Source organism: Perca flavescens, chromosome 2 (assembly GCF_004354835.1).
Source record: "Perca flavescens isolate YP-PL-M2 chromosome 2, PFLA_1.0, whole genome shotgun sequence".
In the NCBI taxonomy this organism is placed as follows: Eukaryota; Metazoa; Chordata; class Actinopteri; order Perciformes; family Percidae; genus Perca; species Perca flavescens.
This window is the reverse complement of record NC_041332.1, coordinates 27,070,381-27,092,782: the sequence shown is the minus strand read 5'-3', so window position 1 is coordinate 27,092,782 and position 22,402 is coordinate 27,070,381. Positions and strand designations below refer to the sequence as shown.

General features: G+C 39.4%; 1 protein-coding gene across 6 annotated transcripts in view; it reads left to right on the top strand.

Annotated features, from left to right (window-relative positions):
- Positions 1-22,402, top strand: part of tbck (TBC1 domain containing kinase) — a 51,986-nt gene that overhangs the window by 2,035 nt on the left and 27,549 nt on the right. For 3 of the 6 annotated variants that reach the window (XM_028596061.1, XM_028596071.1, XM_028596079.1), the window contains exons 3-21: positions 1,942-2,014; positions 2,337-2,451; positions 2,560-2,633; positions 3,314-3,443; positions 3,572-3,632; positions 3,725-3,786; positions 4,862-4,923; positions 5,248-5,398; positions 6,303-6,439; positions 6,524-6,623; positions 7,080-7,129; positions 7,259-7,388; positions 7,658-7,756; positions 7,854-7,916; positions 8,007-8,133; positions 8,490-8,540; positions 8,622-8,705; positions 9,574-9,659; positions 16,051-16,212. In XM_028596061.1, the coding sequence (XP_028451862.1) occupies positions 1,942-2,014; positions 2,337-2,451; positions 2,560-2,633; positions 3,314-3,443; positions 3,572-3,632; positions 3,725-3,786; positions 4,862-4,923; positions 5,248-5,398; positions 6,303-6,439; positions 6,524-6,623; positions 7,080-7,129; positions 7,259-7,388; positions 7,658-7,756; positions 7,854-7,916; positions 8,007-8,133; positions 8,490-8,540; positions 8,622-8,705; positions 9,574-9,659; positions 16,051-16,212 (1,817 nt within the window). Of the gene's footprint in view, positions 1-1,941; positions 2,015-2,336; positions 2,452-2,559; positions 2,634-3,313; positions 3,444-3,571; positions 3,633-3,724; positions 3,787-4,861; positions 4,924-5,247; positions 5,399-6,302; positions 6,440-6,523; positions 6,624-7,079; positions 7,130-7,258; positions 7,389-7,657; positions 7,757-7,853; positions 7,917-8,006; positions 8,134-8,489; positions 8,541-8,621; positions 8,706-9,573; positions 9,660-11,609; positions 11,647-16,050; positions 16,213-22,402 lie in introns of all 6 variants that reach the window. The other 3 variants (XM_028596044.1, XM_028596052.1, XM_028596035.1) reach the window with 2 other exon arrangements.

The following is a 22,402-nucleotide window of genomic DNA, read 5'->3' as shown; positions in this document are numbered from 1 at the left end:
GTTTCTAGTACTCCTCGATCTTAGCGCATCTTTTGATACAATAGACCACACTATACTTCTCGCCCGGCTTGAGAAACATGTTGGGATTAAAGGGACAGTACTTTCTTGGTTTAATTCTTACTTATCCAATAGATTTCAGCGTGTCATTTTTAAAGAATCTACTTCTGAACTGTGCAAGGTAGGCTGTGGTATACCACAAGGGTCAGTACTGGGCCCTATGCTGTTTTCCATCTACATGCTCCCTCTTGGTTCGATCATCAGCAGCTTTGATGTTCAGTTTCATTGTTATGCAGATGACACGCAGCTATATGTCCCTCTATTTCAAAATAACCGTTCACAGATTCTGAAATTACAGGCATGCATGGCAGAAATTCAAAATTGGATGGGCAAAAATTTCTTGCTGCTTAATGCAGACAAAACAGAGCTGCTCATAGTGAGGCCAACCAAATATAGGAAATTTTAAATTTTAATGATCACAGACAGTGACACTGTTAAGAACTTAGGTGTCACCTTTGACAAAACCTTAACCTTCCGCCCACATATAAAGGCCATCACTAGGACTGCCTTTTACCATCTAGGCAACATTTCTCAAATAAGACCAATGTTGTCAATGCACGATGCGGAAATACTAATTCATGCATTTGTCTCATCAAGACTTGATTACTGCAATGCATTGTTTTCAGCCCTCCCTGCCTGTACGACCAAAAGTCTCCAGCTCGTACAAAATGCAGCAGCCCGAGTTTTGACTAAGACAAAAGAATTTAGCCACATTTCACCAGTTTTGGCTGCTCTACATTGGCTACTTGTGCAAGCCAGGGCTGATTTTAAGGTTCTTCTTTTGACTTACAAAGCCTTAAAAGGACTTGCGCCTGCCTACTTAAGTGAGCTACTTACACCGTATATCCCAACACGCCCCCTTCATTCTATGGCTGCTGGTCTTCTTATTGTTCCTAATATAAAAAAAAGATCAGCTGGCCAACGGGCCTATGCCTTTGGCGCATCCTCCCTCTGGAATGGTCTTCCATCCAAGGTTAGGGAGGCAGGCTAAGTGGATATTTTTAAATCAAGACTTAAAACATTTCTTTATTCAAAGTATTATGGACATGTTTAAAATCCATATTTTTTGAACCATTGTTTTATTGTTTATTTTGCACTATCATTCGTTATAATTTTAATAAATAAAAAAATAATAATTTTAACTTGTGGTATTCCAATTACATCCTTTTGTGTTGTTGATTTTATATTTAATTTTGCCTTTTTTATTGACAAAATTGTAAATTTTCAATTTTGTTGTGAAGTGTTCTGAGACCATGGTCCATGGTGATAATTCATTATAAATAACAATAAATTAAATTAAATTAGATGGGTAGGTTACTGAGGAGGAAGTGGGTATACTCTCCTATATAATCAAAAGGCTTTTTGGCTGATCGGTGGATATACTGTAAACTGCCAGAAAAAGAGGTGGGTATACCTCGTAAACGCAGGTTTAGTTTCTGAGTTCCTTAAAATGTGCTTGGTCCCCTGGGAAAGTTTCTGTGGTGGAAACACCCTCTATGGCAAACCTTGTCTCTATGGCAAACCTTCTTAGACGGCTATTGTTTTTTACTGCATTACTTTATATTGTAGATGTGTCAAAAAAACTAAATACTTTACATTTTTCTTTTAATATGCATTTTCACCTCACTTTTTATTGTACAAAGAGGGGTAGAATCAATACATGCTTATTTATTATATATACATATCAATAAATATTTGCTTATTATTATTAAAGGTTTATTTAGATAGGGACGGATACAAAAAAACATAGATAAGCTTTAACAGTCATCTGATGTATGTATCATAGTGTTTTTAGCCAAAGCTAATTTACGACACTTGTGCCTAGTAGGGGTTTTGTTGTATCTTGCATATCTTTAACTTCAGTTTCTTCTTCTTGCTCTATAGAACGCCTGATTGTTGTTGCTGAACACTTTGAAAACAGTTTAAGTGATTTTCAAAAACAGGGGAAAACAGCCAGGTGAGATTATCATTAAAATTCTCTTGAAGTAATTACAATATATGTGATGGACCCATTTTGCTTTCTACCTTCACTTTCACTTGTATCCAGTTATTGATACATTTTGTGTTGTATATTTAGATTATATTGTATATGACAGACAGGGAAGTAGTATGCATTAACATTGCCATCTACTCTCTGAGGATAAGTTTGCAAATTAACAACAGTGAATAGGAATTTCTATTACTAAAGTGTTGAAAATGTAGATCATTTCTTTAAATGTCTTTTCTGTGAACCAGCCACTACTTGGTTTGACACACTGTCGTGTTTTTGTTTGTGTTAGCCCAGAGACAGTGCTGCAGATAGCCTATGAGGTCCTTGAAGGTCTGGAGTTTATGAACAAACATGGTATGGTGCACAGAGCCCTCAGCGCACACAATGTGCTCATGGACTGCAAGGTAAAATTTAGCTTATCTATGTCTATGTTTATCTCTCCAATTAAAAGACAATATAATGATTGCTTAAATGTATTACTGTCATTCTAAGATATATGGTTTTCTTTGTAGGGGAATGTCAAGCTGGCAAAGTTTGGCCTTTATCATATGACGGATCATGGGGCCGATGTAGATTTTCCCATTGGGTACGTCTTTTTTTTTCCTCATTCATCACAGAGAAAGGTCCATTAGTGCTTCTCTGTAATGCTTCACCTGTTGGGACTGAGCTATGTGAGCAGTCTGTTCAGGATCAAAGGTTCACTTGTGTCTGTTTGCTGTTAGTCAAATCATAAAAACAGGACGTGACCATAACATTGATGCATAATGGCCCATGCTTTTGTCTTAGAAAGCAGCTTTTAGGAAATCAAAATAGCTTCCTGGTTTAGGAACTGTAACAAATCATTGGACTTTTATCCTAATCCAAAGGCCTTTATGCTCTACCAAGTATCTCTGTGTAATATCCTTTCGCAGATTGAAAAGAAGAATGATGGCACATACACATGACTTTCAATGAAACATCTGGATGGAAATAGTAATTGTAACTGTCAAACAGCTATGCAGATTGTCCTCAGGAACAACTGAATATGCATCACATAATGACAGAAATGTGAGCAATATCATAGAGTAATTTTGCAATTAAATAATATAAATTTATAATATGGAAAGGATATACTAATTTACTTAATAATTAAACAAAGCTCACTGATTAACACACTATGACATTATGTTTCTGCACTGAGCTGGTAAAGCAGTTCTTTATTATAGTTATTAATAATATAGGGAATTCAAAGTAATGTGCTTACCTGCTCTGTGAACATAACCGCAGGTACCCATCATACCTTGCTCCAGAGGTGATCGCTCAGGGCTCCTTTTCACCCCATGATGCAGCTCCTCTGCCTTCAGGACCCAAGACAGATGTCTGGTCTCTTGGGGTTTTGCTCTTTGAATTATGTGCAGTAAGAATCCTTCATAAACATCTTCATACAGGAATAATTTTTTTTGATGCTGTTTGGGTTTTGCATGCTGTACTCATGCTGTAGAGATAATTTTCACTATGAATTCTAATGCTGTGAATCAATTACAGGGTAGACGACTGCTGCAGAATATTCATATAAGTGAGAGATTGAAATTCATTCTAACCTTGGGTGAGTGAAAAGGACGTAATTATTTGAAGTACTGAGCAATATGCTCTTAAACTCAATTAGGCTCACGCTGAGATATTGTTTGTCATTCTCAGGTTGCATGGACGACATTGTCACTGTCCTTGCTGAGGAACATGGTTGCCTTGATGCTATTAAGGTACAGTAAAAATCACCGGCAGCCTTGATCATTGTCAATAAGATACTTTATAATAAGAAAAATTAGGTTGCATCAAATTTATATTTAAAAAATAAAGCGCAAGGGCTTTGTATCATTTTGAAAAGTTTTAGTATTGGCATTTATAAAACAATACAAAGTTCAGGTACTGATACCAAAACAATAATTTTTTATAATATCTTAGTTTGGGAAATCTTATATGTTCACTATAATACCAATCTGCTCAATGCGTCATGGTTGAATAAAGATCTTTGCCTAAATAAAATGTTGTTTTTTTAGTTTTACTGATTTTGATAAAAAAATATCTGATCAAAATAATGTGTGTGAGTGTGGTAGAGCGAGGGAGAAAGTGAGTGTGAAGGTGATTACTTTCGGAGAGAGTACCGACTCTAGAGTCATCGTGAGAGAAACAAAGCGTCTCCCCTGTGTTTTCTGACCACGGTGGGAAATCTGTAGCAGGAAAAGTTAACCCTCTCCTTGATTTCATGTTGTTTATGGAGAAGGAGAACCAGGAAATGAGTCGGGGGAAATGCAACGCTACCAAGCCACGGCCGAGCGACGTGCATCTCTGCGACGTGTAGTTAAATTTTTCGAGAGGTGCACGTCAGGCTACGGTGTAGGGTCTGGCGTAGACGCAGAGGGGTCTGCGGGGGTACGCCGTTGATTCGACGCACAACTATAAAAAGGCCTTTTAGAGTTAGCATTTGATTGCCTTAACAATACTCAACAGTTATCTATAGTCAGTGCTACGGTTGGTACTCAAAAGTGTCAATGGATAGATTTTGAAGATGTTTCTAAGTGTTCTAAGGGTCATTTGCATGTAAGCGCTGTCACATGCCAGAAATTATAATAAATACACATTTTTATACTGTCCATTAATTTAGAATTACACACTTAAACTTAGTTTTATGCATTTGAATAAGTTCAATTAGACATGTAGTCTCACAAGTAGTTTTTCTTCCTAATCTTTCTTAACTTTTTTGTGAGACTATTGGATGTTTAAAGGAGACTTGTATGTATTGCGCGTACTATAGCTAATAAAGTAATTTTTTTACAGGAGCTGCCTGAGAATGTTCTCGAGTTATTAAGGAAATGCTTGACATTTCTTCCATCCAAAAGGTAAATACCGTCTCCAATGGATTTATCTTGTTGTTGGAGGACATTGGTCGTTTAGTTTCCAAAACACTTTGGCCATACGGGTTATGAACTAGTTGCTGCATGTACGTCAGAAAGGATTCCAGCATGCTAAAACCAACAAGGGAAATGAGACCAAAATAAACCGATGCAAGTTATTGCCTGACACTGCGATAAACAGCTGTTGTGACTTTATATAACTAAATGTTTATACAATAATTTGTCAGTTGTTACAAAATTACAGCTTAAATGCACACTCCATGTTTGTAGATATTTTGCTTGCATGACCTTTATGCCTTTGTCCTCCAGGCCGACCCCTGCAGAGCTGCTGGGAGACCCTGTGTTTAGTGGCATCTCCTTCCTCTATACGCCCTTCCAGAAGCCTGTGAGTCTTTTTTCCTCTTCCCTGCGCTGTGCACATCTGGAGCTCCCAGAAGACATCAGTGACCTTTGCAAAGGTCTGCCCCAACTCCAGACAACTGCACATGCAGCCTTACAGTCACACTTACACACTACATGCACACCATTCACCCGTCAAGCCTTCTTCCTCTTGACTAAAAACTTCAAAAATAAGAATTGAAAAGAATTGATTATCTTGAAGTAGCTTTAATTAAGCATGCTAGCATCAATATTAATAATAGCAGCAGGTAGATAGAAGTATTTACCGTCAAAAAGGTCTAATTGGTGTCCTGTGAGAATTTTCTTTGATATTTAAGACATTTTACATTTGATATCTCAAATAACCTGTAATCTCATCATCCTATTCGCGTTCTTGAAAGCATAGTTAATTGGTATAATTAATATTCTTGTACATTTGCTCCTACCTCTTATTTCCAACTTTCTGTGTAAAGCACTGTGGGGACTTCTTTGTGGATAGGGATACATTTTTCCATTTCAACAAGATTGTTGCTTCGCTGTTTCACATACGGTCCAGTGGTTAATTCCAAAACACAGTTCAGTGACTCCACAAGGACAAGAGCTCCACATTGAACATCATGTTGACTGCACAAGATCAACTGTTTCCTCTGGGCTCTTTAATTTTTAAAGAGATTTTCTTACTTGTACTGTGTTAGTTTTAACTGTGAAATCGCATTATGTGAAATATATATTTTAAGTTATGTCCAATCGAGATTCCACTGCCACATGTCTTCATGTGAGGAGATGATGATTAAACTTGCTAATAAACTTTGTGTGTGTGTGTGTGTGTGTGTGTGTGTGTGTGTGTGTGTGTGTGTGTGTGTGTGTGTGTGTGTGTGTGTGTGTGTGTGTGTGTGTGTGTGTGTGTGTGTGTGTGTGTGTGTGTGTGTGTGTGTGTGTGTGTGTGTGTGTGTGTGTGTGTGTGTGTGTGTGTGTGTGTGTGTGTAGATGATGAAGACTACCTGTCAGAGCGGGCCATAGATGAGGTGTACCATCTGTGGTGTCTGGCAGGGGGAGACTTGGAGAAGGAGCTGACCAACAAGGAGATCATCCAGTCCAAACCTCCAATCTGCACACTGCCCAAGTACAATACATACACTGATGAAGGCATTTGCTAGCTTCAGATGATAATCAGACATAATAACATGTCTCCCTCTCTTTTCTTAAGTTTTGTCCTGGAAGACGGAGAGTCATTTGGCCAGGGAAGGGATCGGAGTTTCTTGCTTGACGACACAACAGTGACACTGTCTCTCTGCCAACTCAAAAATGTAAGACATGTACAGTATTGTGTAAATGTGTTTATTGTGTATAGGGTTGGTGTTTGAGGATACCTTTTCAAATATGTTTCCAGTTTTAAAACTAATTATCTAATCTAAATGCTCTCCATGCCCCTTTTTTTAACTTGATCATTTGTACCAAACAAAGGGAAGAAATCATTTCAACAACATAGCCTTAACCTTTTACGTTATTTGTATCGATGATTGCTTGTTCATCGCACTAGATGGCAACTGTTTTTTATAAACAATGCATCACTGTATTTTATTTTGTCAAATGTGCCCTTGCCTATGAACGATGTTGATCTGTGATGGTGGCAAACACACTTGGGTAATAGTGGGTGTTTTATTTATGTTGTAAGTGGTTTCAAAATGCACCTTTTTGAACAGAATTGAACCTTAGTTATGATTTATTTTTTTTTTTTTTAATCCTCTTTCTTCCTTTTTCAGAGGCTAAAGGATGTAGCAGGAGAAGCCTATTACCCTCTACTGGAAGACGAGTAAGCAATCTCCATCCTGAACTTGCTGCTTTCGCCCTCTCCTACCCTCTCACTATTTCCCCTCCTTTCACACCGTCATTTATTTTGGCTCGGGTAATGTCCTATTGCCTTTACTTCTCCCTCATGCAGACAGTCAAGTCTGCCTCAGTCCAACAGCAGCAATGAGCTGTCGGCCACCGTCACGCTCCCACTCATCATCCGCGAGAGAGACACCGAGTACCAACTCATCCGCATCATCCTCTTTGACAGGCTTCTCAAGGTCTGGGCTCCATACAAATTCATACACACACACACACACACACACACACACACACACACACACACACACACACACACACACACACAGACATATATGCACACACTTTCAGTTGCATGTACACATGGGATGCTACACACATGAGCATGTCTTTCCCAATTAGTGTATATGTCAGAGCCTGGCGATTGTTTCAACTGAAATATTATCTTATAACAGTTTATTGTTGAATTAAAACTGGGTAATATATACTCTGTTTAATTTTTTGTTATCAGGCCTATCCTTACAAAAAGAACCTGGTGTGGAAAGAGGCCAGGGTGGATGTCCCCCCTCTTGTTCGAGGCCTGGCGTGGGCAGCACTGCTGGGCATTGAGGTACAAGAGAAATTGTAGTCCTGTGTTGAGAAAAGGTGCAGTTTTAACATTGTCTTGTGCGGACACTTATCTTTATTTTCATTAATTTTTTACACAGGGGGACATTCAAGCCAAATACGAGAGCATAGACAAGGATACTCCCATACCAACTGACAGACAGGTAACTTATTTAAAACTAGGTAAATGTCAAGTCATCTTACACAATTTAGCTTCATTATTTAGTTGGGTGTGTATTTGTGTATGCTTACAGATTGAGGTGGACATCCCACGCTGCCACCAGTACGACGAGCTGCTGTCGTCTCCTCAGGGCCACATCAAGTTCAGGCGTGTGTTGAAAGCCTGGGTGGTCTCCCACCCTGACCTGGTCTACTGGCAGGGTCAGACACTCTTCCGTCAATTTCTTTTTCTCTCTCACTGGATGTTTTGTTATGTCTTTATTCTCCTTTTTTGTTCTCTTTCTCTCTTTCTCTCTTTCTCTCTCTTTCTTTCTCTCTCTCTTTCTCTCTTTCTTTCTCTCTCTCTCTCTCTCTCTCTCTCTCTCTCTCTCTCTCTCTCTCTCTCTCTCTCTCTCTCTCTCTCTCTCTCTCTCTCTCTCTCTCTGTATCTCTCTCTGTATCTCTAATGTACTGTATATGACTGGACACTAGGTGATGCTCACATTCCATCTTGTAAACTCCCTTCCTTATCCTCAGTTGAAACTGTGTTTGTTTTGATTTTCTTTGCATCATTTAAGGTTTGGATTCACTTTGTGCCCCATTCCTCTACTTGAATTTCAATAATGAAGGTAATCATTTTAATTCTAATAGCTTACTTCCTTTTTAAAGTTTTATGCCTTCCTTTCATACTTATCTTATACTCTTTACAGCCCTGGCATATGCCTGCATGTCTGCCTTCATCCCCAAGTACTTGTACAACTTTTTCCTGAAGGACAACTCTCATGTCATTCAAGGTGAGATATACTAGACTAAGCACTTGTGTTTGGAAAAGTTGTATTGATCTGCTGTGTTTTGCGCAGTAATACGATATTGTGATCTTGAAGTTTAATTTTAAGTTTTCTTTTGCTTCTCCTGATTGTAATATAAATTACACACTCTCCTTCATCTTACTTGTTTCCACTTCGGCCATCCAGTGTTTTTGCGCTAATGTCAACTGCCACTGCAAGTTAAGTAATAAGTATTAAACATGGTCAGAGCATTCAGCTAAGTTCAAAAACAAATTATCATCGGCTGGCACAGAGCATCAGGCCGTCAGCTCAATGTTGATTAAATTTTGGCTCCATGTTGTTCCTAAACTGCGAAAACTAATTTCAGTTTGTCTTAATGGAGTTTGCAGCTGAGCCACATCATTTAGAGATAGGAAAACAAATGAAACCGTAAATGCCTGCAGAGAAATGTCACAAGCATTTCTTATGTGACTGATAAACAGCTACACCATACACCTCTTGAACTCTGTGGGGAATGTGAATATTATCCTTCCTTTCCCCTGCGAGATGCCTTGGAGAGCTAGCTAATGTTTATCTGTCTGGTCGATGCCCCTTTTGTTGATAAAATAATACAAAAAAAAAAAGAATTAGAATAATTTTTAATTTTAATTTTGATAAAAAAGTATTTGAATTATGTGATCTCATTGCTTGATGACTGATTGATTGACTAAATCCAATCATTAAGTTTGTGTATGTTTACGTCTTGTGTAATCCCTCTTGCGTTCTCACTGTTGACTGTAAAGTCTTTGGTCGAGAAGACTTCTTTCAAGTTTTGAGCACTCAAGCTACACAATAGATTATGTATAGACCTCTTGCCCCTTTGCCTGTGTTTCAGAGTACTTGACCGTCTTCTCCCAAATGATTGCCTTCCATGACCCAGAGCTAAGCAACCATCTAAATGAGATTGGATTCATCCCAGACGTAAGTTACCAAGAGTGCAAGTGCCCCGACACACTGACGACAATAGGCAGCAGTGGAGGGAAGTGGAAGTTTACCTTTTAATGGAAAGTCAAAGATAGTAAGACATTATTCCAGTTCTTGTCTCCGCACCAGGGCCAAAGGATATGGCCAACCATAGATCACTGTGTATATCTTTTCTTTGTCATTGACACTTTTTGTTCCACATCCTCCCTTCCAGAATTTGTGGCGAGGGTCAGGTTCTCCCAGTAGTCCACTAGTGATGATTTATACAGCGACTAATGTCTCCCGGGCACACTTAATGATAGTCCTCTGCCAGGCTTACCTTATTCCTCTTACTCTGTGCCACCTCTCCCTGCCCTTAACTTTCCTCTTTACAGCTCTGCTCTGACAGTGACAAGGTTAAAGTCTCTACGGTCTCTCTAGGGTTTCAGTTAGTGTGCTGAGATGGATGTGTGTCACCTGTGGACCGGCCCCTGGGACATTACCCAGTGAAAAGTGGGGCTTTATCATAGATGAGTCAGGGATTAAAGCCTCCTCATCCTTCTCCTTGTAGCTTCTTTTCTAAAGTGGTGCAAGTGAAACACAAAACTGTGCATGTTGATTGTCTGTCATAATGTAAAGAGTATCGGGAAAAAGAAAATTAGAAAAGATACTTTGGCTTGTTTCACAAATGTTACCTGTAGTTGTTGGTGCTATTTTTTTGTTTTCTTCCCTTGAACAGATGTCCCATTGTGATTCTTTCACTATCTTGCTTCTCAATTTTTCAGACTTGGCTCTTCAAAGAAAAGCATGCTGTTATGCTGCTGACTTATGCACAGTACTACCAGCATTGACTTGCCTTTCAAAGGAGACTTTGTATGCATGTTTTCGTTGTTAGGCCTGGATGATATTGGAACAAGCTTTGTTGATACAGCTTTCATGCTTGATGTCAATCCCAGTAATTAGACTTTAGAGACCATAAATCCCCCTTTCCTCTGCGAACTTTAGAGAACACTCTCTAACTGTTGTTTTACTGAGGCAATAAATCTATTGGGCCCTAAAAGACCAAATGTCACTGCAGTATGAAAGTGGATTTGATTTCCCATATATGCATACCAAAACATGGCTAGCTCAATACAATTTGTCTTGTGCAAGCAAGTAGAAACCACAAGTAATCTTTGGAAATGTTGTGGTGTTCAAGGACTCCGCTCCAGTAATGCCTGAAGCCAACCGGCAGAGAGTCAGATTGCATGTGGCCAGCGGTTTAATTCAGGCCATTCTCAATTTGGCCACATCTGCTCTCCTGGGTCTGCCATTTACACCTACACTAATCCAATCTGGCTGGACTCGCAGTCCTGCTACCGAGCTGTTTGAAATTGAGGCTGAGACTGCAGTGGCTCTCTCCTGGTCATCACTCCTGGGGCACAGAAGAGGTCTACTGAACAGACACCAGCTCCCACACAATTAACTATCAATTAACTGACTGAGATAAGCTCCAGTTCCAATTCCTGCAGACTCTGCTCCAGACCCTTCGCTACTGAATATTACAGAGCCTCAGTGGCGGTGGCCAGCGATTGGCAGGTGTTATAACAGGTGGTTAATGAGAGTGTGTGCGCAGTCTTTTCAATTTTATGAATTTCCTCTGGGGAAAATGTGGAATGGAGAGGAAGAGGGGAAAGAAGGGTGGATGACAAGATCTGTATAATGAGATTCATTGTCACCTTTCTCCCCATTGACTAATAACCAAACTCAGCAGTTTGCTCTTTATTGCCGTTTCTGTTCCTCAAAAGCCGTAGAGATGTGTGCTGCTGCATTTCTTTAAAAAAATCTCTCTAGTTAGAAAGCAATTCATTTATTTCATTTGAGCTCTCAGCAATTTGTTTCGACATACTGAATATTGCATACAAATGAATGATGCATTATCTCAGAAATGTGCCTATATCTTTTGTCTTTTTTTTTCTTACCACACAGCTGTATGCTATTCCGTGGTTCCTGACTATGTTTACACGTAAGTAGCTTTTCTTTGTACTCACAATGTGGATATGATGTAGCACTGAGGGAAATCTAAAAAGGTCTATTTTGAGTCTGCTTCAATTAAAGTATCAGTAAAAAAGACTGTAAAGGTCAGTGGGTCCAGTATGGACCGGTTATTTAGGTTTTTGTGTTTTTCATCTCTTGTTGGCCTTTATTCTAGCTGCAAATTAATTCCGGTGCTAAAGGGAAAGGACTCGACTGCTCAGTCCTACACTACCTCAGATTTTCACCAGCACATCTTTTATTTATTTTGCATTTATCTGGGCACATTTTAAAATCCTAACATAAAGCTGATTAGATAGTTGCTTGCGGCAATGTTTCTCCTCCTTGTGGAAAAATATCAGAAAGCCAAGAACCAGCCACAAACATCACACATATTTTGACAAAACTTACTTACTTAACTCAAGGTCCACTTACTAGCTTTTACTAAGCTTTCAACCACATTTGACATTTGACATCAGTGATGTTTGCTCAGTTGTCATCATGTAACTGACCTGATCAACTGGATGATCTATAACTACATTGTCATGTAGGCAACTGATATAAATAACAAATTAATGTTTCAGGTTCAGTCAATTAACTGAACTGACTTTGCATCTAAGAGGCTTTAAATCCAGTGATGAAAAGTAACTAATTACATTTAATCAAGTACTGTACTTGTGTACAGTTTTGAGGTACTTTTGCTTTACCAATTTATCTCCATTTTCTGCAACTTAATACTTCTACTCAACTACATTTCCATCTACAGCTCGAGTACTAGTTACATTTCAGAGATGTTTGTTGTTCCCAAAAGTACCAATATAAAGCAGTTAGAATTAGCTCCTCCTCAACCAACTTTTTTTTCTTTTTTTTTTTACATGTTAATGCAGTAATCAGTAATAATGAAATAAAATAAACTTCTTAACATTTTATAACTTATACACTGTACAATTGTAAATGCAGGACTGTTTTGAACTAACATGCTAATAAAATGGTCTCTTTTGAGACTGCTTTTTTACAAGGCAAAGGCTTTGTATGCAGATACATGTCTGTACAAAGTGTCACGTTTCTGTGACTAAACAGAGTGGCAGAACTGCGCTGTAGACTTCACAGGCTTGTTAAAGTGCTCCCTGTGGGCCAGTCTGCACCAATTTCTGCGTCTTAAGTAGTGACTCACAAGACTATTGATGCACCAAGTAAGGAAAATAACACCAAATTGTGCCGAAGATATTTTATGAAATACAGTATATAAGCCATTGTGGGTGTTGGAATAGTTGTTATCACACAGCTATTTCAAGAATATTGATTACATTGTCATGGTTTTACAGTCTGCTGAAAAAAACACAATTAATGTATTCTAACCTACAGTTTGTGAGAAGAGTTTCGAGGCAACATTAAGAAGGAAAATACAGGATGTCTAGGTCCATGGGTAGGACGTGGCAGACAAAATCAATTCCAGACGCTCTTTTCCAGGATGGTAAAAATAAAAAGCCTTTAATAGATATGGATTTAAGACATTAGAAAAATGCATCAACACTCTGCAAACTTTCCTCCCTTAGGAGAACATTGAGGAGGTGCGTGATGAGTTTTTATAACTTGTGACGCCCATATTTATTAAAGACTTATTTATTTTTACGATCTTGAGTGCCTTTAAATTGGATTTTCTGTACCACATCCTACTCATTCATCTTTTCCCTCTTTAAAGGAACACGCCGACTTATTGGGACTTTAGCTCATTCACTGTAACCCCCAGAGTTAGACAAGTCCATACCCTTCTCATCTCCGTGTGTGCTGTAACGCTGCCTGACGCCCCCAGCATTAGCTTAGCCTAGCACAGATCCTGCAGGTAACTGGTTCGAACTAGCCTACTGCTCTAAATAAGTGACAAATAACGGCAACATGTTCCTATTTACATGTTGTGATTTGTATATTCACAGGGTGTACAAATAACAAGGTCACATGAGACAAAGTCATCTTCTAACCGTATACATACGGGGAACTATAGTCTCAGAAAGGCGAAGCTGCTCTGGTCTTCTCAGGTTCTGCAAGCATATCACTCCGCCCAAGTAGCAGAAATAGCAGTGCTTCGCCTTTCTGAGAATATAGTTCCCAGTTTATATACAGTTAGAAGATGGCTGTGTCTCATGTGACCTTGTTATTTGTACACGCTGTGACTATACAAATCACAACATGTAAATAGGAACATGTTGCCGTTATTTGTGACTTATTTAGAGCAGTAGGCTAGTTGGAACCAGTTAGCTGCAGGATCTGTGCTGGGCTAAGCTAATGCTGGGGGCGTCAGGCAGCATTACAGCACACACGGAGATGAGAAGGGTATGTATGGACTTATCTAACTCTGGGGGTTACCGTGAATAAGCTAAAGTCCCAATAAGTCGGCGTGTTCCTTTTAACATAACTCCAAGAGCAGCTGTGGATGTAGGGGTCAATGCTGCTAGATTTGTCTTTGAAATCTTTGAAAAAAAATCAGAAATATTAGAAAAAAGGTCATGAGGACCTTTTGGCAGAGCTATTCACTATGAGCTTCTTTTGCAGTACTACCAAAGAAGCAAAAATCCTCTCTCTAATAAAATCCATCAGAATAGCTCTGCAGTATCTGCTACTGCTGTGAAAGCTTGGAATGTTCGGCTTCTGTTGAGACCTACCAAGCTTTTATTTTGAGAGTGTTGAAAAGTGTAAATACAATTAGGGACATTTAAAAGAGTGTAGTTGTTTTATGTTAACTTGGACTACATTATATTGTATTGTGTTTGCAATGTTTTCTCATTTCCCAGTATGTACAGGGAATAAAAATAAAATAGTTTTAACGAGTTAGTTTTTGTTTATAGTAGCTGTCACTCATTAGGTCCTGGTGGCCAAAAGAGTTTAGCACCCGTAGTGATAATTTTTAGATCTTGATGATGTCTACATGTTTGAGATGTTGCATTTGCTGAAGATTAGGAAATATTACAAAATTCAGCAATAATTGCAGGTTTCCTTGCTTAATAGTGGAAATCGGGTTGATTTCATATTGGCATCATATATAAGTCCTTTTACCTTCTGTGCTGCATCAGAGGTACATAAAGTTGGTTCTCAGCTTGCAGTTTGTCAGTTGATGGCAGCACTACACTTTTATCTTCCACAGGGCGCAGTTGGATCTCTGAAATATGAGCATATATAGCCGGGGTCCTAGATTATTGTCACTAATTAAATAATATTCACTTAACCTCTGTGTCTTCTAAGTACAGACCCATTATACAGTACCAACTGTTTGAAGAACGTTTTGACTTCTCAATATCGTTTTAGATCGTTGCATTAGAACTTTGCAGACTTTTACAGCCAGAACAACCCATCATACATTAATTTTAGCCAAATTAATCTTGATCAGCGCTTTGCGTTGAGGTATTTCATTCTTCAAAAAACACACACACACACACACACACACACACACACACACACACACACACACACACACACACACACACACACACACACACACACACACACACACACACACAGAGACCACTCCTGGGGCGGAGAGTGGGAGGTGTGACCCTTTTACCTCTTATCCTCCCCCTGAGGCAGTGTGTGAGTCCAGTATTCAGCAGCTGTGCCCCTCTGACTGCTAATGTCCCCAATCCAATATGAGACAAGGTTGGAGGGTCATCTTCAATTCACACGGAGACACACACACTCCGACACACTGCCTGTCACTCACATGCAGTGGTCTGCTCAGCTGACTACAAATGTGGCGCGGACCCTCCGAGGCATTTTCTCACCCCTCCTGCTCTCTCGGCCTCACCAGAGTCACACTTCACACCCACACACACATGTCCACTGCCCAGCATCCACCTTAAAAAACGCAGGATGATAGAAGCAGGTGGACAGTACTGGTTCTCATGCATAAATCTAAACCGGGAGGAAATATTCATATACTGAAAGTAATATGGCTTATTATAAGAACTGCAGCGGGACACATCATCCGGATGTGGTTTTAGTTGGCTTGAAATAACCTGTGCTGGCTCCTTGCTCTAAAGCTGCTCAGCCCCCTGATGTTCTTCCTGTCATTTTTCCACAACAACACCCACCTAAAAACATTTTCCCAGCTGCCTCCCCAACATCAAATATCCCTCCAGGCAACCTTGCCAATGCACAATATTGCTAAGTGAGCCTCCCATTTTAAAGCCATATAGCCATGTTAAGCAAATGTGCTATGCACATGCAAATCACAACCATTATGTACAAGCTGATTCCCCATTTCGCACTGTGTACATGTTGCATGCTATTGTTCCGCTTGCAGGATCCTATTGTACAAAGGAAATGTCTTTTCAGGCATTCTCATATTTAGTAAAATTGTAAAATCTCCCCTTTTGTTGTGCTTATTTCTGCACCCGCCACACAGATGTGTTTCCGCTGCACAAGATCTTCCACCTGTGGGACACGCTGCTGCTGGGTAACTCCTCTTTCCCCTTCTGTATCGGCGTGGCCATACTGCAGCAGCTCAGGGACCGTCTCTTGGCAAATGGCTTCAATGAGTGCATCCTACTCTTCTCTGACCTGCCAGGTGAGAATATTAGCTGGTAATTATGTATAATACTATGTCCTACCTTAGTCCCTCTTTTCAGGTGTGTTCCATACTCGGGCTAGGCCAAATGTTACTTGATAATAAACAACAACTTTAATTATTTATTTACTGCATGTGTTAAGCCGTTGTGCCTCTGCAGTTACAAACAAGTGAGAATCACACAAATCCTTTTGTCTGCCTTTCCTAAACCTGACTCAAAGGTTTGTCCATCTGTGTGAGGACTGACATTTGCAAGAGGCTATTTTTTTAATTCCTCAGAGTAATAATGTGTGCTGATGTGTCTTCAGTTAATGATATCCTCAAAGCAGACAGCTCTGCTCTCCTACAGACACACTTCCTCTGTGATGTGCTCTAGGTGTGCCACGCGCTGCTTTGCATCTGTTGAACAGTCAACCGCTGCACCCTGGGAATTGTCTGCTACAGAAATCACAACCTCTATGGTACTCCAGCATTCCCATCACTTATAATCTTCATTCATAGCTTTAAATCCATCTTAAGTCCATGTAGACTGTTTAGCCACTGAAGTAAATTCACGGTATTGGGGTTCTTCTGTGTTATCAGACATGAACCAGGGAGACTAAGTGGCACTTTTTCAGCCCTGGACAACAAATGCAGGATTACTCATGCAAGAAAAGCCAGTAGACACAGATAAATAAAGCCAAGGGCTGGGCAGCAACTGTCCGCTTTGCTTATACTTTACAAAGATACAGGGATTTGTATTAAAAATTCCACTAACACAGAGAGATGGTGTGGTGGTGGTAAATAGCACTGTCAGACAGACTGGGTGTAATCCATTACAGTTTTCTGACCTCTCATTATACCACCTAGTGCAAATGTTAGGTGTGTGAGGTGGCAGATATTGAAATATAGTCTTTTACCTCAGTAATATGGTTATTAATCCCAGCAGGTTTTGTTGCATTGCATGCAAGAGGAGTAATTCTGAGGAGGGCTGACAAATCACAGAGGAATTCCGTGGGTTGATTCTTGATTTTTTAAGTACTTTTATCAGACTGTCCAAGGGGTTTTAAACGTGGTAAAGGCAAATACTGACCCATTGCCCCAGGGATTTTGATGTTTTTGTCAACTGTATATGACACAGAGTGAAGACTCCTAACTGTGTCTCTTAAAAAGTTCCCTCTTTACTGCTCCTTTTCAGCAGCACAAAGTGATTACTTCAGCAAAATATCGGTGACATAAAATCCAAGAGCGGCATTCATAATGTATGTCTTCAGAATGTAACTCTTGCCTGGGGGGTAGCTCAAACAATTTCCTTTCAAACTCTATTTCAAATTGTTGCTCAGTCCTCTATTTTCTAGCTGAAAGGCAGAATGACATTGGCGTTTCAAAACCAGCTGAGACAGGGATGATTTGTCCAGAATGTGTGTTGGAACATTCAGTAAACTTAAGCAAGCAGCCTTCCCTCCTGCCTACATTCAGCATTGCCATACTTCATTGTGTTTTACTGTCCAACAGATTCATGTGATTGAGGCGGAAGGGAAAGGGAGAGCCAGCTCTCCTTATAAAGGTAAAATATGTTGGCCTAGAGCTGCAGGCAGCTTCTTTGGCAAGATTTCCTCAGAGTGGCTACCACTGCCAGCTTGTTTCTGTATATCACTTCCAGCCTTATTATTACAGCTTGTATATACCTGGGTACGTACAGTGTAGTATCTGGCACTCTCTCTAAGCTATATTAGGAATGAATTTTGGGCTGTACACTGACCTCAAACAGGACTTTCCAGCAAGGTGGAGTAGAGAGAGTATTATATAACTTGTAACAGACACAGACTGCTAAATCCACTCCAATACCAGTAACGGTTTAGCACAATATTCATCACTGCTACTAAATGACAGTAGAGGTCTTACTACTGGGGCCTGATTGGCTGTAATGTGCAGGGTTTGTTTTTTAGCCATGCTAGCAGAATGGCTAAAACGATGGCAGTGTCTGTGCTGTCCAGACTGTAATTTCTCAACAAAAAGTGGATGGATTGCCATGGCATTTTGTACAGGCATTCATGGTTCCCAAAGGATGAAGCCTACTGACTTTGGTGATCCCCTGACATTTCTGAAAGCACCGTCCTCAGCTCAAAATTTAGTTCGTTTAATGACCAACTTCCTGCAAAAACAAGGGACGTTCTCTGCCACCTTAGCTATACTTTATGTTAAGGGCTAAATACAAATGTTAGCATTGCAACATGCTTAACTAAGATGGTGACCATGTTACCCATCATATCTGCTTTTTAGTAGTGCCCTTGTGAGAATGTTAGCATGCTGATGTTAGCATTTAGCTCAAAGTACTACCACACCAAAGTTCAGCTTCACAGAGCTGCTAGCTTGTCTGTAGTCTGATAGTCTTGTTCACGTCAGTCTTTTAAATATTTTGAGTGGGTATATCATTTATAGACATGCACTGCATGTGAGGCAATGCATCAGACCTGAAAGTAAACACAGTAGGTTTGGCTGTGTTACATAAGTATGTTATATCATGCCTCATTTCCAGTGCAAGGTTCGGCTCGAGTTGACTCAACTCACTGTTGTGTCGGCTACTTTTCTCTGTTACATCTCTATACGTAGTGTATGGCGTAGTTTTTTGGGCTGCTATTTTTAAAAATCTGGGTCAAGAGAATAAACAAATTGCAGGCGCTGTTGACGGTATCTGTTGACTATTTAAAAGTGACGATTCTTGTGACAGTCCTCTCTGAACAGTCAGTGGTCAGCAGTGTTTTAACTCCACCTTGTAGTATCGACAGCTCGCTTGAAAACTCAACTGATGTGGTACCAAAAAAGGACCAGGTACCAGGTGCTAATCACAAATTTTGTTGTTTGCTGTACCATGCAGTGGAAATGTGGCATCAGTTTCTGATTTGTCAGCCTGCCTTTGTTGGAAGCTAGGTTTTGGAGGTCAGTCTGTACAGTATGTGCTTTGCCGTATTCATGTAGTTATGAACACACACACACACACACACACACACACACACACACACACACACACACACACACACACACACACACACACACACACACACACACACACACACACACACACACACACACACACACACACACACACACACAGTGAGTCATGGTAGATATCTTGTAATTTGTGGCCCGCACCTGCTCCTTCCTGCTATCAAGCGTGCAGAATTGATGTCCTCATACAACTGAGGCTTACATTCATTTGTTTCAGAGCAGACTCCACATGCTCCACATGCTTGTAGTTACAGAAACTGCAAGTGTGAAGCCACAAAAATGTACCCTGATGCTGGCTGGACATTACAAAAGACGAAAAATACACTCAATTTAGCTTATGTAGCACACAAGGGAAAATAAATCAAATAGAATTATTAGAATAAATATAATCATTTATTTTCTAACCATACTTAAAAAAATATAGGATATAGCTGTTTTTAATGTACATCTTGTTTTGAAACCCTCAAGGAATAAATTAAAGATGTAAATTAGCAAACAAATATTAACACCGTACATTGTAAACTAGTAACCATTTTAAACTGAATTGTCATGCAAGTGACTACCTAAACCTGCTTCTGTAGGAGCACATTATCAACCACTTTGAACCATTCATGTCTGGTACACATCATCTTTGACATTTCTGTTAATTTCAGCCTGTGCATAATGGAAGCCTGTATTTAGTGGTGATGACTGTCAGTGGTAAAAATGTAAAGGAACATACATTTTGATTTAATCTAGGTTTATAGAAGTGGATGAACTTTACAAGACACATTAGTAGGCTGGACATTCAGTTGTGAAAAAAAGTCAGCTCTCTTTCCATTCCTGTTTGCAACTGTTGAACTAAAAGTTAACGGCCAAGATAATGTTACAGGACAGTGGCTTTTAAATGATTCAGACACACTCCTCTCTTTCCCTCCTTCTAGGCAGTAAATGGGGCCAGTGACAATAGTTCTCAATGACAAGCCTATTACACATAACACTGTGAAGTCTATAGTTGCCAATATTCCAACAAGGAGGAGAGGTCCAAAATTAAGGGAAGTGATACAGACAAGGTCATGTCCCTAATTGCCAGACTTTCAAGAGAAAGTCGTGTGAAGGATGATGAGTATACTGATTGTACTGTGTATGTATGACTCAACTGACATAGTTTCATGTATACAGTTACTCGTCATCCTCCACACAACTTCCTTTTTCGCAATATGTTACTATTATTTTTCAATTAGGTTTTTTGAACGATATCACACAGTATATCGGAGTCTGAAATAAAATAAAATGTAAGACCTGTACTGCAACATTTTGCCTTGAAGCAGGCAATACATCTCAGCCTGCCATTTTGTTGGCAATTAATCTCATTTTGTGATTCCCATTTGCTTAGTCTTGTAGCCTCGGGTAATCTATAACTTTCTCTCGTTTGGAGACTTCATTGATTCACAATGGACCAAAGAAGCTCTCCGGCTGACAGGAACCGCGTGTTTACTGATGATGCAGCGGCATTTGCCTTCACGGGACATTAGCATCTGTCTCAATGAGCAGTGCTGTGCACAGAACCGATGAGCTTTAGTTATAGACGTTTAGTTCTGAGAAAAACAGTGCTCGAGGCAACGTTGCACACAGGGACACCTTGAAAACACGAGCAGAAGGAGAAGTAGAACATTGATGTTGAAGGTTAAGTGTTGGAAGTGAGTGGCGAATTTGACAAAACATTCACATTTACATTTGGGGATTTGACAAAGTCTTGTCTGGAGCATTTTAAAATGAGTTTACAAATAAAAGATTACTATTACAAGCAACCAGGGTTAAGGAGGACTTGGGTAATATCCATAGTGTCCTGACAGTATTTACCTGGGGCTGAATTTATTAATAATCTCGGATTCACTCCAGGAATTGTGCTCAAAGAACTATGTCTAAAAATACTCAGATCTCAGAGAAAAGTTATTTCTGAGCTCCCTACACTATTGAGAAGTTATCATTTGAGAATGACGGACACAGTGTGTTTTACAGCATTCAGAACCATAACATTTTAATTAATAATACTATTATGTAGTACTATAGAGTGGTTTTGGTGTGCAATCAACACATTCAGAGGACAGGCTGCTCTGTGAACAATTTAATTAAGAAAAACAAACAAACCAAAACATTGCAGACAAGTTGATTTTAATCCAATGCTGCATCTTGCATTTTATCCAGTGAGTCTTTTCATTTTTTATTTATTGTACATTTTTTTTATAAAATTATTTACTTTGTGAACATGCCTTGGAGACTATAACAACTTAGACAATGCTTTGGCACAACTGTACTCCTTGTTTCTAGTGCATCTGTCTGTCATGTGCGGCTGGGTCATTTGGCCACAACATCAAGGATCAGGATATGCTTAACCCATTTTTTTATTTTTTTATCTTGTAATTTAAGTTCAACAAAAGCAACCACAGTTGTGGCTTCCCAAAGCATTTTCTTAATTTTCAGTTAAGTCTCAGTTTAGGTTACATGATCTTGTATCCTGGATAAATATTTTGGATAAATGAGCGCCCTGAACATTGATTGATCACTGAAAAGGGAGCAGTGCTAGTAAAGACACAATTATGGAAACTTTACTGTTTTCTTCCAAGAATGATGCATGCACAACTTAAATCCATGCAAACACAATGCACATCATCCATCTAAGTTTCATCAAACCAAATGAAACACGTTCTCATGTCTTAGTGCCATTTTGAAAATGGAATAGAGCAGCTGCATGCATCATTCCCTCAAGTGTTGTCCAAATATAATTTGTGGTTTGCAGTATAACTGTATGAAATATGGATGGACAAACCCCTCGACAATAATCGCTTTCAATATTATCAATATCCGCATGGTTTACAATTAAAGAGCTAATCAAAAAGGGAGAAGGGAATTGTCACAGCTGATGGTTGGCTTTATAATATATGGGTTGATGATCAAGAGTAACTTTTTATGGTTTGTCTGTTATAATATCAAGGGTTGGAACATTATAATGCAACAGATTGTATTTTAATTCACTCAATTCTCTCATCTCCATTATTGTCAGGTCTATCTTCCTTTGCACCACAATCCAATTACACAATTCCCCCGAGTTGCTCCTGACTAATAATGCCATTCTACTATTCGTGGCAACAAGTCGCAGCCCACAATCAACACCTCTACATAATCACTGAAATGTAATTTTGTCTGACTAAAAAGAAAAATT